This window comes from Cervus canadensis, chromosome 32, assembly GCF_019320065.1.
Source record: "Cervus canadensis isolate Bull #8, Minnesota chromosome 32, ASM1932006v1, whole genome shotgun sequence".
Classification (NCBI taxonomy): domain Eukaryota; kingdom Metazoa; phylum Chordata; class Mammalia; order Artiodactyla; family Cervidae; genus Cervus; species Cervus canadensis.
The window spans coordinates 20,481,076-20,503,370 of NC_057417.1; the positions used below are offsets into that span (position 1 = coordinate 20,481,076).

General features: G+C 46.8%; 1 protein-coding gene across 2 annotated transcripts in view; it reads left to right on the forward strand.

The window, feature by feature from the left end:
- The window catches only part of ITGAL (integrin subunit alpha L), a 43,627-nt gene that overhangs the window by 11,788 nt on the left and 9,544 nt on the right, over positions 1–22,295 (forward strand). Inside the window, exons 10-21 of one of the 2 annotated variants that reach the window (XM_043456204.1) lie at positions 3,226–3,299; positions 3,380–3,512; positions 8,846–8,997; positions 10,866–11,003; positions 11,671–11,868; positions 12,013–12,143; positions 13,764–13,924; positions 14,014–14,165; positions 16,561–16,650; positions 19,649–19,705; positions 19,801–19,874; positions 20,418–20,559. In XM_043456204.1, coding sequence (XP_043312139.1) covers positions 3,226–3,299; positions 3,380–3,512; positions 8,846–8,997; positions 10,866–11,003; positions 11,671–11,868; positions 12,013–12,143; positions 13,764–13,924; positions 14,014–14,165; positions 16,561–16,650; positions 19,649–19,705; positions 19,801–19,874; positions 20,418–20,559 — 1,502 coding nt within the window. The remainder of the gene's footprint in view (positions 1–3,225; positions 3,300–3,379; positions 3,513–8,845; positions 8,998–10,865; positions 11,004–11,670; positions 11,869–12,012; positions 12,144–13,763; positions 13,925–14,013; positions 14,166–16,560; positions 16,651–19,648; positions 19,706–19,800; positions 19,875–20,417; positions 20,560–22,295) is intronic. The other variant, XM_043456205.1, reaches the window with a different exon arrangement.

Genomic DNA, 22,295 nt, shown 5'->3' on the forward strand with positions numbered 1-22,295 from the left:
CAACAATGAAGACCCAGCACAGCCAAAAATAAATAAATACATTAAAAAAAAAAAGAATACATTGGAAAATCACTGGAGAAAGTACATCGACCATACTTCAATTAAAAAACAAACAAATAGGAACTTCCTTGGGGGTCCAGTGACTTAAACTCTGTGCTTTGAATGCAGGGAGCCCAGGTTTAATCAGGGAATATGCTGCAGCTAAGAGTTTGCATGCCACAGCTAAGACCCAGCACAGCCAAATAAATAAATAAACATTTAAAACAAACAAAAACTTGGACTGAAAAAAATTGAAAAAGAGAAAGAACTCTCTAGTAGCAGAAATAGCTCAGTTGGGAGAGCGTTAGACTGAAGAGAAAGAACTCTCTATTAGATGTCTGTCTCCCACACTATACTGAGATGTCTATCTCAGTAAGCATTGTGCCTGCTTTTCTACCATTGTATTCCTGGCACCAAATATTTAGTGATTGTAAATATTTCTTCAGTGAGTGAACATATCTTCATAATAATGGCTATGGTTCTTGAAAACTTACAGGTCACAGGCCCTTTATCTATATCACTGAATCCATTCTTAGTATCCTTGCCAGGCTGGTGGTATTATTTTCATTTTATTGATTAATGCTGGCAGCAACCGTGGAACAGGCACTGTGAATCAGACTCTCAGGGGTAGTGTTAACATAGAACTCACGTTCAGGTTGAATAAAGAAAAGGGGCTTTCCTGGTGGTCCAGTGGTTGAAAGTCCTCCTGCCAATGCAGGGGACATGCATTCGATCCCTTATCCAGTAGGATCCCACAGGCGCTGCACGCATGGAGTCCAAGCATTCTAGAGCCTGTGCTCTGTAACAGAAGAGGCCACTGTAATGAGAAGCCCATTCGTGGCAACTAGAGAAAGTCCTTAAGACCCAGCACAGCCGAAACCAAATAAATACAAAGAAAGATAGTAAGATGGGAAAACAATGGAAACAGTGAAAGACTTTATTTTGAGGGGCTCCAAAATCACTGCAGATGGTGACTTCAGCCATGAAATTAAAAGACACTTGCTCCTTGGAAGGAAAGCTATGGCCAACCTGCTGCTGCTGCTGCTAAGTCTCTTCAGTCGTGTCTGACTCTGTGCGACCCCATAGATGGAAGCCCACCAGGCTCCCCCATCCCTGGGATTCTCCCAGCAAGAACACTGGGGTGGGTTGCCATTTCCTTCTCCAACCTAGACAGCATATTAAAAAGCAGAGAGATTACTTTGCCTACAAATATCCGTCTAGTCAAAGCTATGGTTTTTGCAGTAGTCAGGTATGGATGTAAGAGTTGGACTTATAAAGAAAGCTGAGTGCCGAAGAGTTGATGCTTTTGAATTGTGATGTTGGAGAAGACTCTTGAGAGTCCCTTGGACTGCAAGGAGATCCAGCCAGTCCATCCTAAGGGTAATCAGTCCTGGATATTCATTGGAAGGACTGATGCTGAAGCTGAAACTCCAATACTGTGGCCACCTGATGTGAAGAACCGACTCATTTGAAAAGACCCTGGTGCTGGGAAAGATTAAAGGCAGGAGGAGAAGGGGACAACAGAGGATGAGATGGTTGGATGCCATCACCAACTCGATGGACACAATTTGAGCAAGCTCCAGGAGTTGGTGATGGACTGGGAAGCCTGGCGTGCTGCAGTCCGTGGGGTCACAAAGAGTCGGACACAACTGAACAACTGGATTGAAACAGTATGTTTCAAGATTGTGACAGATACTGTAAAGGAAATGAATAAAGAGATAATACAGGTTCAGCCGGAAGAAACCACATTAAGGAAGCATTTTAAGGAAGGCCTTTCTGAGATATAGATTTTTTTGTGTGGCCACACTGACCGGCTTGTGAGATCTCAGTTCCTTGACCAGAGATTGGACTCAGGTCACAGAGTGAAAGCCTGGAATCCTAACCACTAAGCCACCAGGGAACTCCCATGAGATGCTTTCTATTTTTTTTTTTTTAATTGAGATAAAATTCACTCAGAGATGACTTTTGAGCTGAGGCATGAAAGATGAGAATCAGACAGTTATGGGAGGAGAGTGGACAAAGAGGATTATAGTCAGAGACAAGGTCAAGTGCAAAGGCCCAGAGATGGGGCAGAGATGAACATGGAGGAACAGGGGAAAAGTCGGTGTCATGAATGTGGGGAGTAAGGGAGAGAGAAGGTTGGAGAGGAAGGGAGGGCATCCCAGTTCCTCATAACAAGTTTGAATTTAAGTCTTCAGACCAATGCAAAGTTGTGAAGGGCTTTAAGAAAGTGAAAGATGGGATCTGATACATATTTTTCAAAAAAAGAATTAACTTGCTCTGTGGAAAAAGGCATAGAAAAAGGAAAAAATGAAGTCAAAGGGGCTTCCCTGGCAGTCCAGTAGTGAGGACTCTGTGCTTCCACTGCAGGGGATGTGGGTTCGATGCCTAGTCAGGGAACTAAGATCCCATGTGCCTTGCTGCTGCTGCTGCTAAGTCGCTTCAGTCGCGTCCGACTCTGTGCGACCCCATAGACGGCAGCCCACCAGGCTCCGCCGTCCCTGGGATTCTCCAGGCAAGAACACTGCAGTGGGTTGCCATGTCCTTCTCCAATGCATGAAAGTGAAAAGTGAAAGTGAAGTCACTCAGTCCTGTCCAACTCTTAGTGACCCCATGGACTGCAGCCTACCAGGCTCCTCTGTCCATGGGATTGTCCAGGCAAGAGTACTGGAGTGGGTTGCCATTGCCTCCTCCACCACGTGCCTTGAGGCACAGTCAAAAAGAAATTAAACAGAAGGAAAAGGGAAGAATCAAGGTTGATTCCTGGTTTTTAGCATGAGTCACTAGGTGGACAGGAGTGGCATTCATTGAAGAGGCGAAGCCTGAGGAGAAACAGAAATCAAGAGCTGCCTTTTAGATGTGCTGAGCTGGATAACAGAATATCCACATTTGGATCCCATGGAGACTCAGGGCAGAAGTGGCTTCTCCGTCTGACTCTAAAGTCCATGCTCTTGGGAATTCCCTGGTGGTCCAGTGTTTAGGACGTGGTGCCCTCCCTGCTAGGACCCCAGGTTTGATCCCTGGTGGGGGAACTAAAGTCCCATAAACTGTGTGACACAGCCCCCCGAAAAGTTCATGCTCTTTCTACCTTGCCTATGGGTAGATGCTGCGTGTTTTTTCCTCAGTCCTTTCATGAGCGTCACTGCTCGTTGAGATTCAGCCCATTCTCCCTACTTCATCCCTCAGGCACAAGCAAACAGGACCTGACGTCCTTCAACATGGAGCTGTCCTCCAGCGGGATCAGCGCGGACCTCAGCGAGGTGAGTGATGGGCCTGAGGCAACCAGCAGAGGAAAGTGGCAAGAATGAAGCTGATCCTGCTCGTCTCCCGCTCTTGGCAGGGCCATGGCGTTGTGGGGGCCGTTGGAGCCAAGGACTGGGCTGGAGGCTTTCTCGACCTGAAGGCAGACCTGGAGAGCAGTACATTTGTTGGGAATGAACCACTGACAGTAGAATCGAGGGCAGGATATTTGGGTAAGTACTTCTTTTTTTTCTGCTGGGTTCTTTCAGGTTTGGGCAACCAGAGAATCACTCACATTGACTTTCAAAATCATAATGAAAGCAATGAAGCAACAGTATGAAGAAGGTCAGTTTAAATATGGTCATAATAGTCTTCATTTTTCTTTAACAACCCCTTGTGTGTGTGTGCATGTTCAGTTGCTCATCATGTCTGACTCTTTGACCCCATGGACTGCAGCCCACCAGGCTGCTCTGTCCATGGGATTTTTCAGGCAAGAATACCAAAGTGGTTTGCCACTTCCTCCTCCAGGGGATCTTCCTGACCCAAAGATGGGATCTGAGTCTCCTGCATTGGCAGGCCGATCCTTTACACCTGAACTACCAGGGAAGCCCTAAATATGGTCATGACAGTCTCTATTTTTGCCTTAATAACCTCTCACCTAGGTATTAATCACATTTTTATTTTCTGCATCTTATGATGCTTTGACATCTTGTGGCCTCGCTAGTCCTGGAGAGACTGGCTCCTCCCAGGGTTAGTTAATTTCTACAGGTAGAAAACTGCTTGCCTGGGAGGAGGCCTTCCATAGGCCAACCAGCCAATCCAGAGCCTGCTCTCTGATCAGTCCTTTATCTAACTTTCATGCACCGGGCTAGTATCCGCCCTGACCTAAATCACCCCTGGCCCAGGTACTAGACAACTGAAGACCTTCCCTATAGCTCAGAGCCTACCATTGTTATGCAAACCACCCAGTCTTGTGTGTGTGTGTGTGTGTATGTATGTTAGCCACTCAGTCGTGTGTGAGTCTGTGACCCATGGACTATAGCCTGCCAGGTTCTCTGTCCATGGAATTCTCCAGGCAAGAATACTGGAGTGGGTTGCCACTTCCTCCGATAGGGGATCTTCCTGACCCAGGGATCAAACCCAAGTCTCCTGCATTGCGGGCAGATTCTTTACCTTCTGAGCCACCAGGGAGGCCGGACCTCTCTGTTGTCATTCAGTCATACCTATGCATTAAATCCTGAGTAAATTTTACTGTAGTGGCTTCTCTTTTTGCAGAGCATGGGCTCTAGAGCACTCAGGCTGAGTAGTTGTGGTGCATGGGCTTTGCTGCCCCATGGCATGTAGGATCTTCTCTGACCAGGGATCGAACCCACGTTGCCTGCATTGGCAGGTGGATTCTTAACCACTGGACCACCAGGAAAGTCCCTGAGTACAGTTGAAAACAATCTACCTCACTAAAAGGTAGTGAGCCCCTCCTCTGCAAGGTTTCTTCTTCTAGAATGGTCCAGGAACTCCAGGATTGATTGAGTCTCAAGAGTTCACCAGATGCCAAGCACAGAGGAAATGCGTCTGGTCAACCCACAACTGTTGTTGCTTCTTTCTGCCTCGTGATGTCTTGTCCTGCACAGTCCTGGGGATGCTGTTCATCCAAGGTGATGCCAGTCTCAGGAACAGAGGGGTCTTGCCCTTGCACTCAGGGTTATAGCCCTTCTAGTTCATGTTTAACTAGTTTCAAGGCATAAACTGACTTCAAGAGCCCTGGGATAGGACTGCTTCCGGGTCCTACCTCCTCATAGATCTAGAACCAACACCTTTCTCCCTTCCTCACCTGTGACCCTTGCCTAGGGGTGGGCTCAGAACACAAAGACTATTATTATTAAACTCTCAGAACACAAAGATCTTGTTAAATACTTTCCATGGGAAAATTGGTTCTATTCATAACGCATCTACCCTTCTAAGGGGGACTGCCCCCAGTGATTTTTTTCCTTTTCTTTTTTTGACAAGTATTTGTGACAAGTATTCTTTTTTTGTGAAGGCTTCCCCAGTGGCTCAGTGATAAAGAATCTGCTTGCAATGCAGGAGCTACAGGAGACGCCGGTTCGATCCCTGGTTCAGGAGATCCCCTGGAGGAGGGCATGGCAACCCACTCCAGTATTCTTGCCTGGAGAATCCCATGAACAGAGAAATCTGGTGGGCTACAGTCCATGGGGTTTCAAAGAGTCAGACACAACTAAAGCGACTTAGCACGCACACATTCTTTTTTTGTGCGAGTATCATGCGCCAGGCACTGTTCTAAGCACGTGACACCTATTAAATTCTTTGACCTCATTTTATCTTCCCAGCAACCCTGTAAGTAGGTATTTTTATCATCTCTATTTTACAGATGAAGAAATTGATCCCAGGAGACTTTATTTATTTCTTTTCTTTTTTTTTTTTTAGACTAGTCAAGTGCAGTAGTGAGAAGAGGGGAAGAGTAGAACGAGGAGTTCTATCTGTAACTGACTGTGAACAATCAATTGAGATAACTCACTACCTTCAGACCAGCCTATTTATTTCTTTATTTTGGCTGCGCTGAGTCTTCACTACAGCCTGAGGGCTTTCTTGAACTGTGGTGTCTGGGCTCTAGAGCACGTAAGCTCACTAGTTGCAGCAAATGGGTGGAGCTGCCCCTCGGCACTTGTGATCTTAGTTCCCTGACCAGGGGTTGAACCCACATCCTCTGCACTGAAAGGCGGATTCTTAACCACTGGACCACCAGGAAAGTCTCAAGTCCAGGGGACTTTAAATAACTTGTCCAGGGTCACAGAAATAGTAGGGGGAACCCAGGGTCTATAGTTGGTAACCACTTCACTTACCCTACAGCACCTACACTGCTGCCTTCAAAGAGGTTTTTTGTGCTTCAGTATCCAGCTGGCTCTCCGCAGCTGCGGGTTCCATGTTTATGATCCAAGGTTGGTTGAAGCCACAGATTTGAAAGTCAGGGATATCAAGGGCCAATCATAGGACTTTGAGCGTCTGTGAATTTTGGTATTAGGGCAAGTCCTAGAACCAATCCACTGTGGATTCCTAGGGACAACTGTACTGTAAAATAGTTGGCAAGATGGCTCCTTAAATAAGAAGAAATAATGCCAAAGTTGAATCTCTAGTTAGGCACCCACCCCATAGTACACACACACACCCCCACACATAGATGTTTGTGTGTGTGTTTGTATATATGTAGAAGTAAATATATTCTTGATTGCCTGCTATGCTACTGTCCTTCAGATCTTAGTTTATATTTCACTAGCATGGTGCCAAGCATCTTACATCCATGATGTTATTTAATCCTCAAAACTACCCGGTAAGATTGGTACTGCCTCATCTTTTTTTTTAATGAGAAAACTGAGGCTCAGACACATGAAGTAATTTACTCAAGATTACACAGTCAGGAAGAAGTAACACTTGGATTAAAACCTAGTCTCTCTAATTTCAGAGATCAAGCTCTTAATCCCTGTGCTTCAGGAATATATATGAAGAAACCAGGAGGGTGGTTCGGCCTCTTCACCGTTCCTCTCCTGGGCTATAGAATCTCAGACATCTCTTTGTCTCACTCACTTTGAACTGCTCTAAGCAAAGAAGGTCATGCAGGGAAGAGATAATCTGAGAGATCGGGAATGACATATGCACATTACTATATATAAAATAGAAGTACATACGGTATATAGCCCAGGGAACTCTACTGAATACTCTGTAATGGCCTATATGGGGAAAGAATCTAAAAAAGAGTGGATATATGTATATGAATCAGTTTGCTATATACGTGAAACTAACACAATATTGTAAATCAACTATACTCCAACATAAGTTAATTTTAAAAAATAAGCCAAAAAAAGCAAAAAAAAAAAAAGCAAAGAAGGTCAAGTTGGGTTAGTGAGCCATCTTCAGAGCATTCTGATAAGCTGGCTCTTGGCTCTCACACAATCTCTAATCTGATTTCCTGCAGCATTTGCTCCAGCATTTTGTCAGAGTAGGAACAGAGGGCAGGAAACCTCGCCACAGAAGCTGTGAAGTATGAAGATAACCTCCGTGATATCTTGAAGCAGGAAATGTTTTCATGTCGCCTGCTTTTTTTTTTTTTTCTTGAGGTATAGTTGACCTACAATAATATATTAGTTTCAGGTATACAAGATGGTGATTCCAATTTTTATCGATTATGCTCCATTTATGGTTACTATGAAATATTGACTATATTCTCTGTGCTGTACAATCACTTCTCTTTGTGCTTGCTGTTCAATCGCTCAGTCGTGTCCGACTCTTTGGGACCGCATGGACTGCAGCATGCCAAGCTTCCGGGGCCTTCACCATCTCCCGGAGTTTGCTCAGACTCCTGTCCTTTGAATCAGAGATGCCATCCAACCATCTCATTCTCTGTTACCCCAACTCTTTAAGTCTACATCTCAGTACTTTTATTAGGCTATGTCTCCAGGCTGATTGATCTGTATAATCTTTTCTATTAAATTTTTATTTAAAAATTTTCAAACTTTTGAGAAAAGTTAACAGTACAGTGAACACCCATACACTTTTCACCTTAATTTGTCAGTTAACATTTGCCACTTTTGATTTATCTCTCTTTACATATATACACATATATATGCAAAGAATAATATACACATATGTATATTATTTTAGCAGTCAGCATTCTCCAGAGAAACAAAGCCAACAAGATATATCTAGGTCTGTATCTTTATATAGATACATAATTCTTTTTGTCTCTTTTCTTATCTATCTATCTATAAAGAGATTGGTTTTAAGAAGCTGGAGACTTCCCTGGTGGTCCAGTGGTTAAGAATCTGCTTGCCAGTGCGGTGGACACAGGTTCTATCCTGGGTTCAGGAAGATTCCACATGCTGTGGGACAGCTAAGCGCATGCACCACAACTACTGAAGCCCACGTTCTAGAGCCTGTGCCTGTAACAGAGAAGTTACCACAGTGAGAAACCCTTGCACCACAACAAAAGAGTAGCCGCCACTTGCTGCAACTAGAGATAAGCCCAAGGGAAGCAATGAAGACCCAGCTCAGCCAAAAATAAATAAATATTTTTTCCTTAAAAAAAAAAAGAAAAAGAAATTGGGTCAAGCAGCGTGAGAGGTGCCAAGTCTGAAATCCATAGGGCAGGCTGGCAGTCTTGAGGCCTCTCGTGCCCGGTTTTTAATCTTCGTGCAAACTTTGCCTTCTTCTTACTAATATATCCCATTTTATTTCATTCTTTAAAAAGAAGGTCGTCTCCTTTACAAACCCTCTGGTGAACTGAGTCTCGGGGAGATGTTTACCCCGTAGCACGTGGCTGCTTTGTCTGTGCATGCGTGTTATCCACAGTTTGAGACATAGTCTTGGACCATGGCCAGGATTTGTACCCCTCGGAGCACATGGCTGCTCTTCTCAGGAGAAGGTCTTCCAACTATCTCAGTGCATCTTTGCCGCTAACCCAGCTTCCCAGGATCTCCACCACCTTTTCCCCTGGGGTTTTACCTTCTTTCAGCAGCCCTTGTGTTTCTGACTCCAAGCCCCTCGCTCTCTTTCTCCTCAGGTTACACGGTGACCTGGCTGCCCTCCCGAGGGACCATGTCATTGCTGGCCACTGGAGCCCCCAGATACCAGCATGTGGGGCGGGTGCTGCTGTTCCAACAGCCAAAGGGAGGAGGACCCTGGAGCCAGATCCAGGAAATAGACGGGAGCCAGGTGAGCCGTGGCTGCAGTGGCTTCAGGCGATGAGGGGCTGGCGTGATACTAGTTATGCTCTCTGTCGTCTTCCGAACACTCATTCACCCGTTGTGAGCTGGCCCTGTGCCAAGCACTGTCACATTAGTTCCCCACAAAGCCTCTGGGGTGTTTTGTCATCCCCTCTTGCCAATTTAGGGGCTTCCCTGGTGGCTGATCATCCAGTCCCATCACTTCATGGCAAATAGATGGGGAAACAATGGAAACAGCAAGAGGCTTTTGGAGGGGGGGGAATGGGAGCTCCAAAATCACTGCAGATGGTGACTTCAGCCATGAAATTAAAAGACGCTTGCTCCTTGGAAGAAAAGCTATGACCAAACTACACAGCATGTTAAAAAGCAGAGACATTACTTTGCCAACAAAGATCTGTCTAGTCAAAGCTATGGTTTTTGCAGTAGTCATGTATGGATGTGAGAGTTGGACTATAAAGAAAGCTGAGCACTGAAGAATTGATGCTTTTGAACTGTGATATTGGAGAAAACTCTTGAGAGTCCCTTGGACTGCAAGGAGATCCAGCCAGTCCATCCTAAAGGAAATCAGCCTGAACATTCATTGGAAGGACTGATGCTGAAGCTGAAACGCCAATACTTTGGCACCTGATGCAAAGAACCAATTCATTGGAAAAGACCCTGATGCTGGGAAAGATTGAAGGCAGGAGAAGGGGACGACAGAGGATGAGATGGTTGGATGGCATCACCGACTCGATGGACATGAATTTGAGTGAGCTCTGGGAGTTGGTGATGGACAGGGAAGCCTGGCATGCTGCAGTCCACGGGGTGGCAGAGTCGGACACGACTGAGCAACTGAACTGAACTGAACTGGTGGCCCAGATGATAAAGGATCTGCCTGCAATGCAGGAGACCCAGGTTCAATCCCTGAGTCGGGAAGATCCCTTGGAGAAGGTAATGGCTACCCACTCCAGTATCCTTGCCTGGGAAATCCCAGGACAGCAGAGCCTGGCAGACTACAGTTCATGGGGTGGCAAAGAGTCGGACATTACTGAGCGGATAACACTTTCACTTTCTTGCCAATTTAAGAACCCAATTTGGACTTCTTTGGTGGTACAGGGGATTAGAATCTGTCTGTCAGTGCGGGGGAACACGGGTTCGATCCCTGGTCTGGGAAGATCCCACATGCCATGGAGCAACTAAGCCCATGGGCTACAACTAAACAAACAAACAAAAAGAACCCCGCTTGTCTAAATTCATATGGACTCTAAATTGGATTGCTACTTGGCCTCCTTCATCAATTGAAATTGATCAGAGGCCAGACAAGAAACTCAGGCGTGGCTTTATTGGGGTCCTTGATGCAGCAGGGCAGATCAAGAACAACAGGTTCCCTTGCGGGCTTGCTCCCCTAGAGGGGGCATACTTGTTCCTTCTATGAGGTGAGGGTAGGGATGCATCCAGAGGTCAGGCTGGAGGGGTAGCTTAGGTGGTTTGCCCACTCCTTAGGCGGTGTTGGGTGCAGGGGGCATGTGCAATCCCCTGCTTTTGCTCCCAACCCCCTGTTTTTGCTCCAGGCTCTTCAAAAGCCACAGTTAGGTGTTTTGGTCTCTTTGAATCATTTGTCCAGAATTTGACCTCACTGCGGGTGTATACACAGTTATTTTTAGTCTCACACAGTGTCTTTGTATTTTGTTATTCAAAATACAAAGAGATGTGTCCAGGTGCAAGCATTGCAACACTGCAAAACAGGGTGCTGCAGGTCCCAGCTTATCTCAGGATCCTTTATTTGAGGGCCTGGAGTAGGATGGATGTGGTGCAGCTGATGAGGAAGGAGGTGTGTGGCTCTGGATTTCTTCCTCAAACGTCTTCCTCTCCTTGCAGGTTGGCTCTTATTTTGGTGGCGAGCTGTGTGGCGTTGACATGGACAGAGATGGGGAGACAGAGCTGTTGCTGATTGCAGCCCCCCTGTACTATGGGGAGCAGAGAGGAGGCCGGGTGTTTATCTACCAGAAAAAACAGGTGGGGACCAGAACACTAAGCACAGAATGTGCGAGAAAGAGACTCCCAGGCTTTCTCGGGTCTCAATTATTCTGAAAGTTCCCTCTCTGACCCTGTGTTAATCAGACCTTTAGAACAATGACAAACAATAGCTAGTATGCAGGGGTGGCTAAAATGTGTGCCAGGCCCAGTGCCAAACTTTTTATATGTAGGCTATCCCGTTTGAGTCTCATAATCAGTTTCTGGGACACTATGAGCTTCATGAATGGACATGTCGCAGCTCAGCAAAGTTGGGCAACTTTCCAAAAGCACAAAGTCACACTGACAGCAAAGATGGGGAGTTCCTTGGTAGTCCAGTAGTTAGACCTCTGCCAGATTAAAAAGGGGGAGCTGGAACTTGAACCCAGGTTGATGTGACGGCACTGTTCCAGTTCTGGAAAGGACCACACCCAGTATTTCTGTAGTGTTCTTCCTGTCCAGTGGAGAAGGAAATGGCACCCCACTGCAGTATTCATGCCCGGAGAATCCCATGGACAGAGGAGCCTGGTGGGCTACGTTCCATGGGGTTGCAAAGGATTGGACACGACTGAAGTGACTTAGCATGCACACACACTCCAGATCCAGTGCCTCACCCTGTGAAAGCTTGCTGAGTGACTGAGGCGGAACCTGTCACCTTGCTCCTTCCCAGCTGGAGTTCCAAATGGTCTCAGAGCTGCAGGGGGAGACCGGCTACCCCCTCGGGAGATTTGGAGCCTCCATCGCTGCCCTGACAGACATCAACGGGGATGAGCTGACGGACGTGGCTGTGGGAGCCCCTCTGGAGGAGCAGGGGGCCGTGTACATCTTCAATGGGCAGCAAGGGGGGCTGAGCCCCCGGCCCAGTCAGGTGAGGATCCCGACCTGCCAATCAAAACCCATTCCCAGACCCCTGGAAGCCTTCAAACCCCGATCCTGCTCCCCAGTCCCGCTCTTCCCTCCCTTCTGCCCGTCCTCTCCGCTAGCTTAGCATGAATTTCTCTCTTGGCTTCAGCGGATAGAAGGGACCCAGATGTTCTCAGGAATTCAATGGTTTGGACGCTCCATCCACGGGGTGAAGGACCTCGGCGGGGATGGCCTGGCAGATGTGGCTGTGGGGGCTGAGGGCCAGGTGGTCGTGCTCAGGTAAGACGGGACTCCAGAGTCCTACCTGCGGATAGTTGCAGCTCTCATCTGTTGAACAGTTGCGGTGTAGTAGGCGTCATGCTAAATGCTTGTCGCCATCAGCACATTGGTCTTCAGCCCAAGCCTGTGAGCCTGGTTCTCCTATTCTTGTCTGGTTCTTCTTGTCTTACTCCAGATCAACAGCTGCTGTCCAGTGACAGATTGGGGTTTGAACCCACGTCTGTCTGACACCGGCTTCCCTGGTGGCTCAGTGGTAAAGAATGCACTTGCCAACACAGGAGATGCGGGTTTGATCCCTGGGTCGGAAAGATCCCCTGGAGAAGGAAATGGCAACCCACTCCAGTATTCTTGCCTGGAAAATCCCATGGACAGAGGAACCTGGTGGGCTGCAGTCCATGGATTCTCAAAGAATTGGATACAACTTAGTAACTAAACAACAATTGTCTGACACTAAAACCTCCTACTGAAGCATGTGGTGGCTTTAGAACCTGGTCATTTGGGTTCAGGTCGAAGATAGCTATTGACTTCTTGGGTCATCTTATCCCAGCCACTTAGCTTCTCAGGACCTCAAGGTTTTAGTCATCTTTGAAATGGTGATGGCATTTCCTGCCTGACACCTGTTTTAGAGTCACTGGAAGCCTCATGTAATGTTATATAGTGAATAGATATTTATTTATTGAGCACCTACTGTCTTCAGTACTGAAACAGGCATTGACTGGAGAGTGTATGGGGGCACATATAATAAAAAATGAAAATAAATAGATAATTACAATTGTGATAAGTGCCACTAGGGACATGAACAGGGTTCTGTGAGAGAGAATAGCAGGGGAGAACTACTATAGTTGGGTGGCCAAGAAAGGCCTGTTTGGGGATCTGGGACTTGAAAGAAAGAAGCAGGCTTGCAGAAATCTGGGATAAGAGCTTTTTATGTCAAAAGCCCAGGAGGTGCCAAGGCTATAAGGAAGGCAAAAGTATGACATGTCGAGACTTCTCTGGTGGTCCAGTGGTTAAGAATCCAAGCTTCCACTTCAAGGGGTACAGGTTTGATCCCTGGTTGGGGAACTAAGACCCCATGTGCCTTGAGGCCACAATGTAAAAATAAATAAATATGCTGGGCCAAGATATTTTAAAAAAATACTAAAAAAAAAAAGTATGATATGTATAAGGCACTGAAAGAGGGTCAGTGTGGTAGGTGGTAAAACTGGAGAGGCAGGTGACACAGACAGTGAAAAGTTTGGATTTTATTCTGAATATCATGGAGCATCCTTGCAAGATTACTTGGCATTGAAGTAGTACAATATCTTAGTTCCCCAACTAGGGATCAAACCCGGGCCCTTGGCAGTGAAAGCTTGGAGCCCTAACCACTGAGCCACCAAGGATTTCCCTGACCTCTCTGTAAAAACTCACTCTTCTGTGTGGAAAATATGTTGGAAGGCTGGTAGGATGAATTATTATGGGAAGCCCTAATGAATGATCATTATTATTATTGTTGCAAAGAGACAGTGGCACCGAGGTCTGCTGTAGGGAAGGGACGTCCTCTGGACTCTGCTGGAGCCCCAGGTCTGATTGGGAGTGGCAGTTGAGGCTGAGGGAGAGTGTTGGTTGTTTCCTGCCCTGCAGCTCCCGGCCTGTGGTGGACATCATCACAAGCATGTCCTTCTCCCCGGCTGAGATCCCAGTGCATGAAGTCGAGTGCTCCTATTCCACCAGCAACCAGAAGAAGGAAGGCGTTAACATCACGGTTTGTTTCCAGGTCAAGTCTCTCATCTCCACCTTCCAAGGTCAGTGCTGTCCTCCGGGTGGCCCCAAATCCCAGCTCCTGGCCGCAGGATCCGCCAGCACTCACCTCTCGCCTTTCCACCCTGCCCAGGGCATCTGGTTGCCAACCTCACTTACACTCTGCAGCTGGACGGCCATCGGACCCGCAGCCGGGGGTTGTTCCCGGGAGGGAAACACGAACTCACTAGGAATACAGCTGTCACCTCCGTCAAGTCCTGCTTTATGTTCTGGTTCCACTTTCCGGTGAGGAGCCAGCAAGGCTGCTCAGGGCCCGGGAGGGGTGGACGAGCTGACCGCGGCGGGAGGCAGCCCCGGTGCCAGGCTCAGCTCCTTCATTGTCCAGCGAGGGTCACAGGTCACCTTGATCTCCCAGTCCTACCATTTCCTCTCAGTACCATAGTAGTAACAATACCTTCAGCACGTTTTCTTAGAGTCCTTAATCCATGTCCACAGGCATTTTTGACATGACTACAATTGTAAAGTACTTACCGTTTTTCCCATACTCTTTTCATATATTGTATATCAATTTGCAGTCTAGCTTTCAGATTTATTGATTTTGGGGGGAGCCACACTGAGCAGCATGTGGGAATCTTAGTTCCCCAATCAATCAGGGATCGAACTCTCACCCCCAGCATTGGAAACTCAGAGTCTTAACCACTGGACCACCAGAGAAATCCCCAGATTATTTTTAATGGCTTAGAGAATATGTAGTCCTATGGAATATTCAGGCATGGTGGTATGTCACTATTTTCCAGGTATACATGGTCATTTATTATTAGCATCCATCCCCAAAAGAATTTTTTTAAGTTATTATTAGTTTAAATAACTGCCAAAATATCCAAATTCAGTTTGCTGACAACCATCCTATGTGAAATAGGATTGATACTAAATTTTATCCTGGTCTCTTAAGAATTTCATAAGAGACTGAGTATAAAATTGGTGTGTAAGTTTGTTTTTAATTTTTTATTAAGGGAAATTTTGGACATACAAAAGCAGAAAAAGTAGTTCAGTGGAATTCCAAACATCCATCTCCTGGTTTCAACAATTATCAGCTCACAAACTTACTTCATTCAGAGCCTGTCTGTCTCATACCACCATAGAATCCCCACCATAGAATTTAGACATTTTAAACAGAAATTTACCAGAGAAAAGGCATTGTGACATCATGGAAAGACTTTAGACTTGGGAGTTGGAAGGGTCTGGGTTCACTCCCTAGTTCTGGTCCTTAGGGAAATTGTGTCACCTTTTTATACCTCATTTTCCTTGTGTTTAATTTGAGGGTAATGACACCTACCTCTGCGAGTTGGGGAAAACGTTACTTAAGTACAATCTGAATGTCTCCGAAGTGTCAGGCACTGGTATTAATAATAACATAAAAGACCAAGATTCTGGACTTCCCTCGTGGTCCAGTGGTTAGGAATCCCTCTTGCAGACATATACCCTGAGGAAACCAAAATTGCAACAGACACATGTATCCCATTGTTCATTGCAGCACTATTTACAATAGCTAGAACATGGAAGCAACCTAGATGTTCATCAACAGATGAATGGATAAAGAAGTTGTGGTACATATACACAGTGGAATATTACTCAGCCATAAAAAGGAACACATTTGAGTCAGTTCTGATGAGGTGGATGAACCTAGAACCTATTATACAGAGTGAAGTGAGTCAGAAAGGGAAAGATAAATATCATATTCTAACACATATATACAGAATCTAGAAAAATGGTACCGAGGAATTTATTTACAGGGCAGCAATGGAGAAACAGACATAGAAAATAGACTTATGGACATGGGGAGAGGGGAGGAGAGGGTGAGATGTATGGAAAGAGTAACATGGAAACTTACATTACCATATGCAAAATAGATAGCCAACAGGAATTTGCTGTATGGCTCAGAAAACTCAAACAGAAGCTCTGTATTAACCTAGAGGAGAGGGATGGGGTGGGAGATGGGAGGGAGGTTCAAAAGGGAGGGGGTATATGTATACCCATGGCTGATTCATGTTGAAGTTTGACAGAAAACAACAAAATTCTGTAAAGCAATTATCATTCAATAAACAATTAAAAAATAATAATAGGAATAAAGTGCACAATTAAATAAATTTAAAAAAGAAGAATCCCCCTTGTAATGCAGGGGACACAGATTCAATCCTTGGTCCGGGAACTAAGATCCCACATACCACAAGTAAAGATCCTGGGTGCTACCACTAAGACCCAAGGTGGCCAAATTAATTAATTTCTTAAAAAGACTAAGACCCACTCCTGTTCTCAAGGACCTAAGATATTCTGGTGGTTCCAGAGTATTTTTTCTTTGTGCACACTTTGGTAGTTGTTGCCTAGAGGAGTCTGACAAAGATCTGGGGGCTTCTGTTAGGACTCGGGGAGGAAAAGTGCTGTGGTTGATGGCTGATATCCGCCTTGGCACTGGGGCTGAGGGGTGAACACCGGCAGAAAAGCAAGTCGGGCATTTCACAAACACCCGGTGTGTAGTAGAAGTATTCCCACGACTGGTAAGTTTTCAGACAACTAGCTGCTGGAATTCCATCATTTATGAAGTATGGACAAGGTGTGTCTTTCACTGGAAGTGTGGTAAAGGTTAAACTCATGACAAGGGGTGTATTCTTTTTGCCCTCAGTTATGCATTCAAGATCTCATCTCTCCCATCAACGTCTCCCTAAGTTACTCTCTCTGGGAGGAAGAAGGGACACCGAGGGACCCAAGGGCGGTAAGAACAGATCATTTGGAGGAAATGATAGTAAACAGGGGAGAATAGAAATTCGATTCTGCAGGGTTGTATTATATTGGATTCAAGCAGTAGAAATGAAATATGCTTACTTAAGCAAGAAGGAGTCTATGGGAGTTTTGTACTTAAAAGACATTTGGAAACCTGGGGTTGGCAAGATGGGGAACCAGAGTGGGTAGAGGCTCTAGAGGCTCTCTAGAGGAAGAAATAATGGATGGACTGCCCAGGGCATGGTCTCTTCTGTGATTCTTCTCCCAGTCCCTCAGCGCATCAGCTTCAGACTTCATTAGGCTTCTCTCGCTCAGTCATATCTGACTCTGCAACGCTATGGACTATATAACCTGCCAGGCTCCTCTGTCCATGGGATTTCCCAGGCCAGAATATTGAAGTGGGTTGCCATTTCCTCTTCCAGGGGGTCTTCACGGCTCAGGGATTGAACCTACATCTCTTGCATTGGCAGGCAGATTCTTTACCCCTGGGCCACCTGGGAAACCCCATTAGGCTTCTAAGGGGAGGCAAATTTCTGAAAGATGCAAATTCCAGGGAGAGACCACCAGAAGGCCTAGGACCATCCCTTATCTGTGGAAGAACAGGGCACCTTGATCAGCCTTGCCCAAGGGTACTCCTCTGAGGTCAGGGAGTTCCCGCAGAGCCTCACTGGGGTGCCCTTGTTATGGAAAAGAAGAGGAAAACCCTCTCCACCCTGGTCTACCTGACCACATGCTCCCCGCCCAGCGCCAAAAGCCTGATTTCCTCTTCTGAAATCCTTGACACTCACTCAGCTGCTGGTTTAGCTTCTGTTGGAAGGGAGCAGGGTCTGATGGAAGGAACCTGGACCTGGAAGCCTGAAGATGAGGATTTTTTTTTTTTTTTTAAGGAATATTCTTGGTTGGTTACAGACCCAGCCAAAGCTATTTATTTTTTTATTTATGGCTGTGCTGGGTCTTGGCCACTGCACAGGCTTCGCTCCAATTGCAGCGAGTGGGGCCTACTCTATAGCTGTGGTGCCCAGGCTTCTCTTTGCAGTGGCTTCTCTTGCCGCAGAGCATGCGCTCCAGGCCGCGAGCGCACGGGCCTCCGCAGTTGCAGCTTCCAAGCTCTAGACCACAGGCTCAATAGTTGTGGCTTAGTTGCTCCGAAGGCTGGGGGATCTTCCCGGACCAGGAATCGAACCCCTGTCTCCTGCACCGGCAAGAAGATTTTTCACCACTTAGCCACCAGCCAAGACCCCTGGATTTTTTTTTTTTTTTTCCCTCCAGCACAAGTAGGTTCTCTCTTACTCCAGGACTGTCTCTTCTCTGAAATGAGTCCCAGCATTGTGAGGCCCCTTCAGAGCCAGAGCATGGTGACTGCTAAGCATGGTGACTCTTTTTTGTGGCTTTTGACAGTGCCCCACTCCCCAACCTGCCATTCAGTCAGGATGTATAGGGAAAACCAGCAGTTTCTCCCACTGGTGCTAAGTTAAAAATAAAAAATGCAAACTGTGGGGCAGCAACTCGGGGTTAAAAAGAGACCTGAGGTCACAGTTGTCGAAAAGGCTTCCTGGGGGAACTGTCATTGGTTCTGGATCTCACAGAATGAATGGACTTTGTGGGGAGGAGAGGCATGGTTTTAATTCTGGAGACAATGGGAAGGTGGGTTTAGCTTCTGTCAGGACAACTGAGCAAGGCAGAGGCCCTCGATGCGCCTTTGGAGTTTCTGTGGTTTCTGGTGGGTGGTGGGAATAATCTGCGTGTGAATGTTGAGGGTAGGCTAAAGCCCTCAGCAGAGACTGCCAGGACCCCTGCCTTTAAGGAAGAGTCAGAGGCTGCTTGGCAGGTGGCTCAGAAGTCGAGGAGGCTGGAGTCTTCTCTAGAACATGCAGTTGATCACCCATAAAATGTCTCTGTGACCCCATTACCCTCCACTGCCTAATATGAATTGCAAGGCCAGGGGCAATCTGGACCCTGCATCTGGACACCTCCTGACAGGTGGCACCCCAGCCTGTCTGAGCACCTCTCTGCTCCTTACACGGGCAGTCTCTCTTGCCTTGGTCTCAGTGTAAATTGTTCTTTCTTCCTCTCTCTCCATCCTCTTCACCTGGCTCCCTCCTCATCATCCTTTATATTTTGATTGTGATGCCATCCCTTCAGGAAGCTTCCCTGATCTCCAAGCATGGGTGGGTCCCCTTCTACACCCTCTAAACACATCCTGTGCTTGTCCCACCCTCACACTTGAGGGTGCCTGGCCGTTTCTCTCACCAGATTGAGAGGAAGGGCAGGGTGTCTGTTTTATTCTCTGGTTTGGAGGGTCTGGGGGCTTCCCAGGTGGTGCTGGTGGTAAAGAACCCACCTGCCAAGGCAGGAGACGTAAGAGACTCGGGTTTGATCCCTGGGTCTGGAAGATCCCCTGAAGGGCAAAATCACAACCCACTCCAGTATTCTTGCCTGGAGAATCCCATGGACAGAGGAGCTTAGAGGGCTACGGTTCACAGGGTCACAGAGAGTCGGACATGACTGAAGCGACTGAGCATGCATGCATGGGAGTCTGGTCCAGAGCAGAAATTCTAGAAACATTGAAAAAACTGGCCTTGATCTGATAAGAGCTGGAGAGCTATTCTAGAAGGAAAGTGGGACTCCAGGAAGAGCTATTCCCCAGCAGAAGAGCCTAGAGGCTGTGCAGCCAGGTGTTCCTGTGAGCAGAGATGTTGGGCTGGGGGAAACTAGGGGAGTACATGGTCAAGGCCCAGATCTCCCGGCCAGGATGGGAAGTGGACACACATGCTGAGCCTCCCTCAAGGAGCTGCTTCCAGAGGCGGGCGGCACAGACGGCCTTGGGCTGAGTTGGGAGGTTTGGGCCCACAGTGGGAAGGCTTTGGCTCCTGGGAGGGACGCAATCACAGCCCCCCGAGCTGAGCCCCGGCTCTGAGCCGCTCCAGCTCTCCTCCGTCAGTTCTGCTGCCTCAACCACCCTATCCTGTGTCCCCCTCCTCCATGCTCAGCAGGGCAGGGACATCCCGCCCATCCTGAAACCCTCACCACACTCGGAGACCAAGGAGGTAAGAGGGGCAGGGGGGCAGACAGAGAGGTGGGGGGCCAGCCCTCCTGGGTGTGGGGACCTGAGGCTCCAGGTCCTTTCTTCTTGGCCTTTCAGATTCCTTTTGAGAAGAACTGTGGAGAGGACAAGACTTGTGAGGCAGACCTGAAGCTGACCTTCTCCGACATGGGGTCTGTAAGGCTTCCCACCCCCGGGCCCTCCTGTTTCACTCAGTGTTTTCCCAAGGCAGCTCCTGGCTATAGAAGGAATGCAGGGTGCATTTCCCTGGTGGTCCAGTGGTTAAGAGTCCGCCTTGCAATACAGGGGATGAGGGTTCAATCCCTGGTCAGGGAACTAAGATCCCACGTGCCTCAGGGCAACTAAGCCCGCATGCCACAACCAAGAAATGATGCAGCCAAAAATATATAAATATATAAATATTTTTTAAAAGAAAAGAAATAAATAGTATTTGTATGAAGTGATGGTCAGAAGACCTCCGTGGACACTGACTCTTATTTGTCATCTGGGCCTTAGATTCCTCCTCTGAGAAATGCTAGTTCATTGCAGCCCTCCTATCAAGAATAGAGGAGATAGCAAAACTTAAAGCCTGTGCATAGGAGCATATTTTGCTGTTTCTTTTTTTTGACCTACCGGATCCCTCAGTTCTGAAAGCCTCCACCTCTGACCCTGTTTCTTTCATGGACTCCCATAACTTTGCCCTGATTTCCCCTCAGATCCAAAATCCTGCGTCTAACCCCCTCTGCCAGTCTCTCTGTGAGGTTGACACTGAGGAACACAGCAGAAGATGCTTACTGGGTCCAGGTCATCCTGATCTTCCCCCATGGACTCTCATTCCGCAAAGTGGAGATGCTGAAGGTGAGTGAGAGGGCAGGGCCTGCCCACAGACCAGGTGCCAGACTAGTCCTGCAGCATCTGCAGCCTCCTGGGGCCCCAGGTGGCCAGGACAGCCTGAAGATGTGGGTGGAAGTCTTCAGACCACGTCTGGGTTCTCAGCCTGATGGCCACCCATGAACTGTGAGATACCAGATTCATGCTCTGTGAGCATCAGATTTGCCAACAAGAGGTGAAGCTGGTTCATGTCAATGTATGGCAAAAATCGCTACAATAAAAAAAAAAAAAGAGGTGAAGCTGGGGATGTCAGGGGATTAGAGAGAAGGTCGCATGAGATGGAGAGCGTGACAGAGGCTGAAGGACCTGGGGACCAAGAAGATGTTCACAGATTCAGGGAGATGGAGCCACCCTCCTCCTAAATGTGACCAACATGTTTTCGAGGAATGGCCTGGTTTTTTTTTTTTTTTTACTCCAGTTTTATTGAGATATAATTGACAGAAAGCACTGTATAAGTGGAAGGTGTACAACAAGAAAAAAGTACACTCACAGTTCATGCAACTATCCCCACTATCTATCTGAAAAACTTTTCCATCAGCTCAAAAAAAAATTCTGTACCCACAAGCAATAAATCCCATTCCCCTCTCTCTGCCACTGGTAACCTTTAATCTGTTTTCTGTCTCAATGACTTGGCCATCTCTAGATATTTTATATACCTTGAGTCATACACTATTTGTCCTTTTGTGTTTTATATCACTTAGTATAATGTTCTTCACCTTTGCCTAATGTTTTTGAGGTTCATCCCTGGGATAGCGTATGAATTTCATTCCTGTTTAAGGCTAATATTTTATCACGAGGATGTAGAACATTTTGCTGATTTGTTCATCTGTGGGTGGACCCTCGAATTATTCTTATACAGCGACATTCACTGCTTCTTTTTGAAAATTTTTGTTTATTTTTTTTTAAAAGCTGCGTTGGGTCTTTGTTGGTGCGCATGGGTTTTTCTCTAGTTGCGGAGAGCAGACACTCCTCTTTGGGGCAGTGCTCAGGCTTCTCGTTGCAGTGGCTTCTTTTGTTGCGGAGCATGGGCTCTAGGGCGTGCACGCTTCAGTAGTGGCAGTGCATGGGTTGAGTTTCTCCTCCACATGTGGAATCTTCCTGGACCAGCGTTGGAACCCGTGTCCCCTGCATTGGCAGGCAGGTTCTTAACCGTTGGACCACGATGGAAGTTCTGAATGCTTCCTCAAGGGACACGTAGTGGAGTGATTAAGAACTTGAGATCTGGAGTTAAACAGACCTGTGTTCAAGTTCCTACCAGATTCCTGCCAAGGTGACCTAGTTATGAGACTGGGAAAGTCACTCGACTTGCTGAACCCTTATTTCCTGTCTAACTTTCTTTCCAATCTAAGCTGAAATCTGTCCCTTCCAAAATAGTCATGAAGATAAAGGGTTTTGTTCTGTTTAGTCCAGGATCAAGTGCATTTTGGAAATGGTTGCTGAATGTGTGGATGTAGCAGCATTTTAAGTCTGCTGTGATTGTACCTCAATTCACGGAACCATTCCTATCTCTTTGGCTTGTTTGATCGCTTCCAGTTTTTCCCTAGGATAAATAGCATTACAGTGGACATCATTTTTTTAAGTACTTTTTTTTTTAAAATTTTCCTGTACCTTTATTTTTTTTCCCCAAACTTTAAACTTTTTTTTTTTTTGTATTGGGGTATAGCCAATGAACATTATGGTAGTTTCAGGAGAATAGTGAAGGG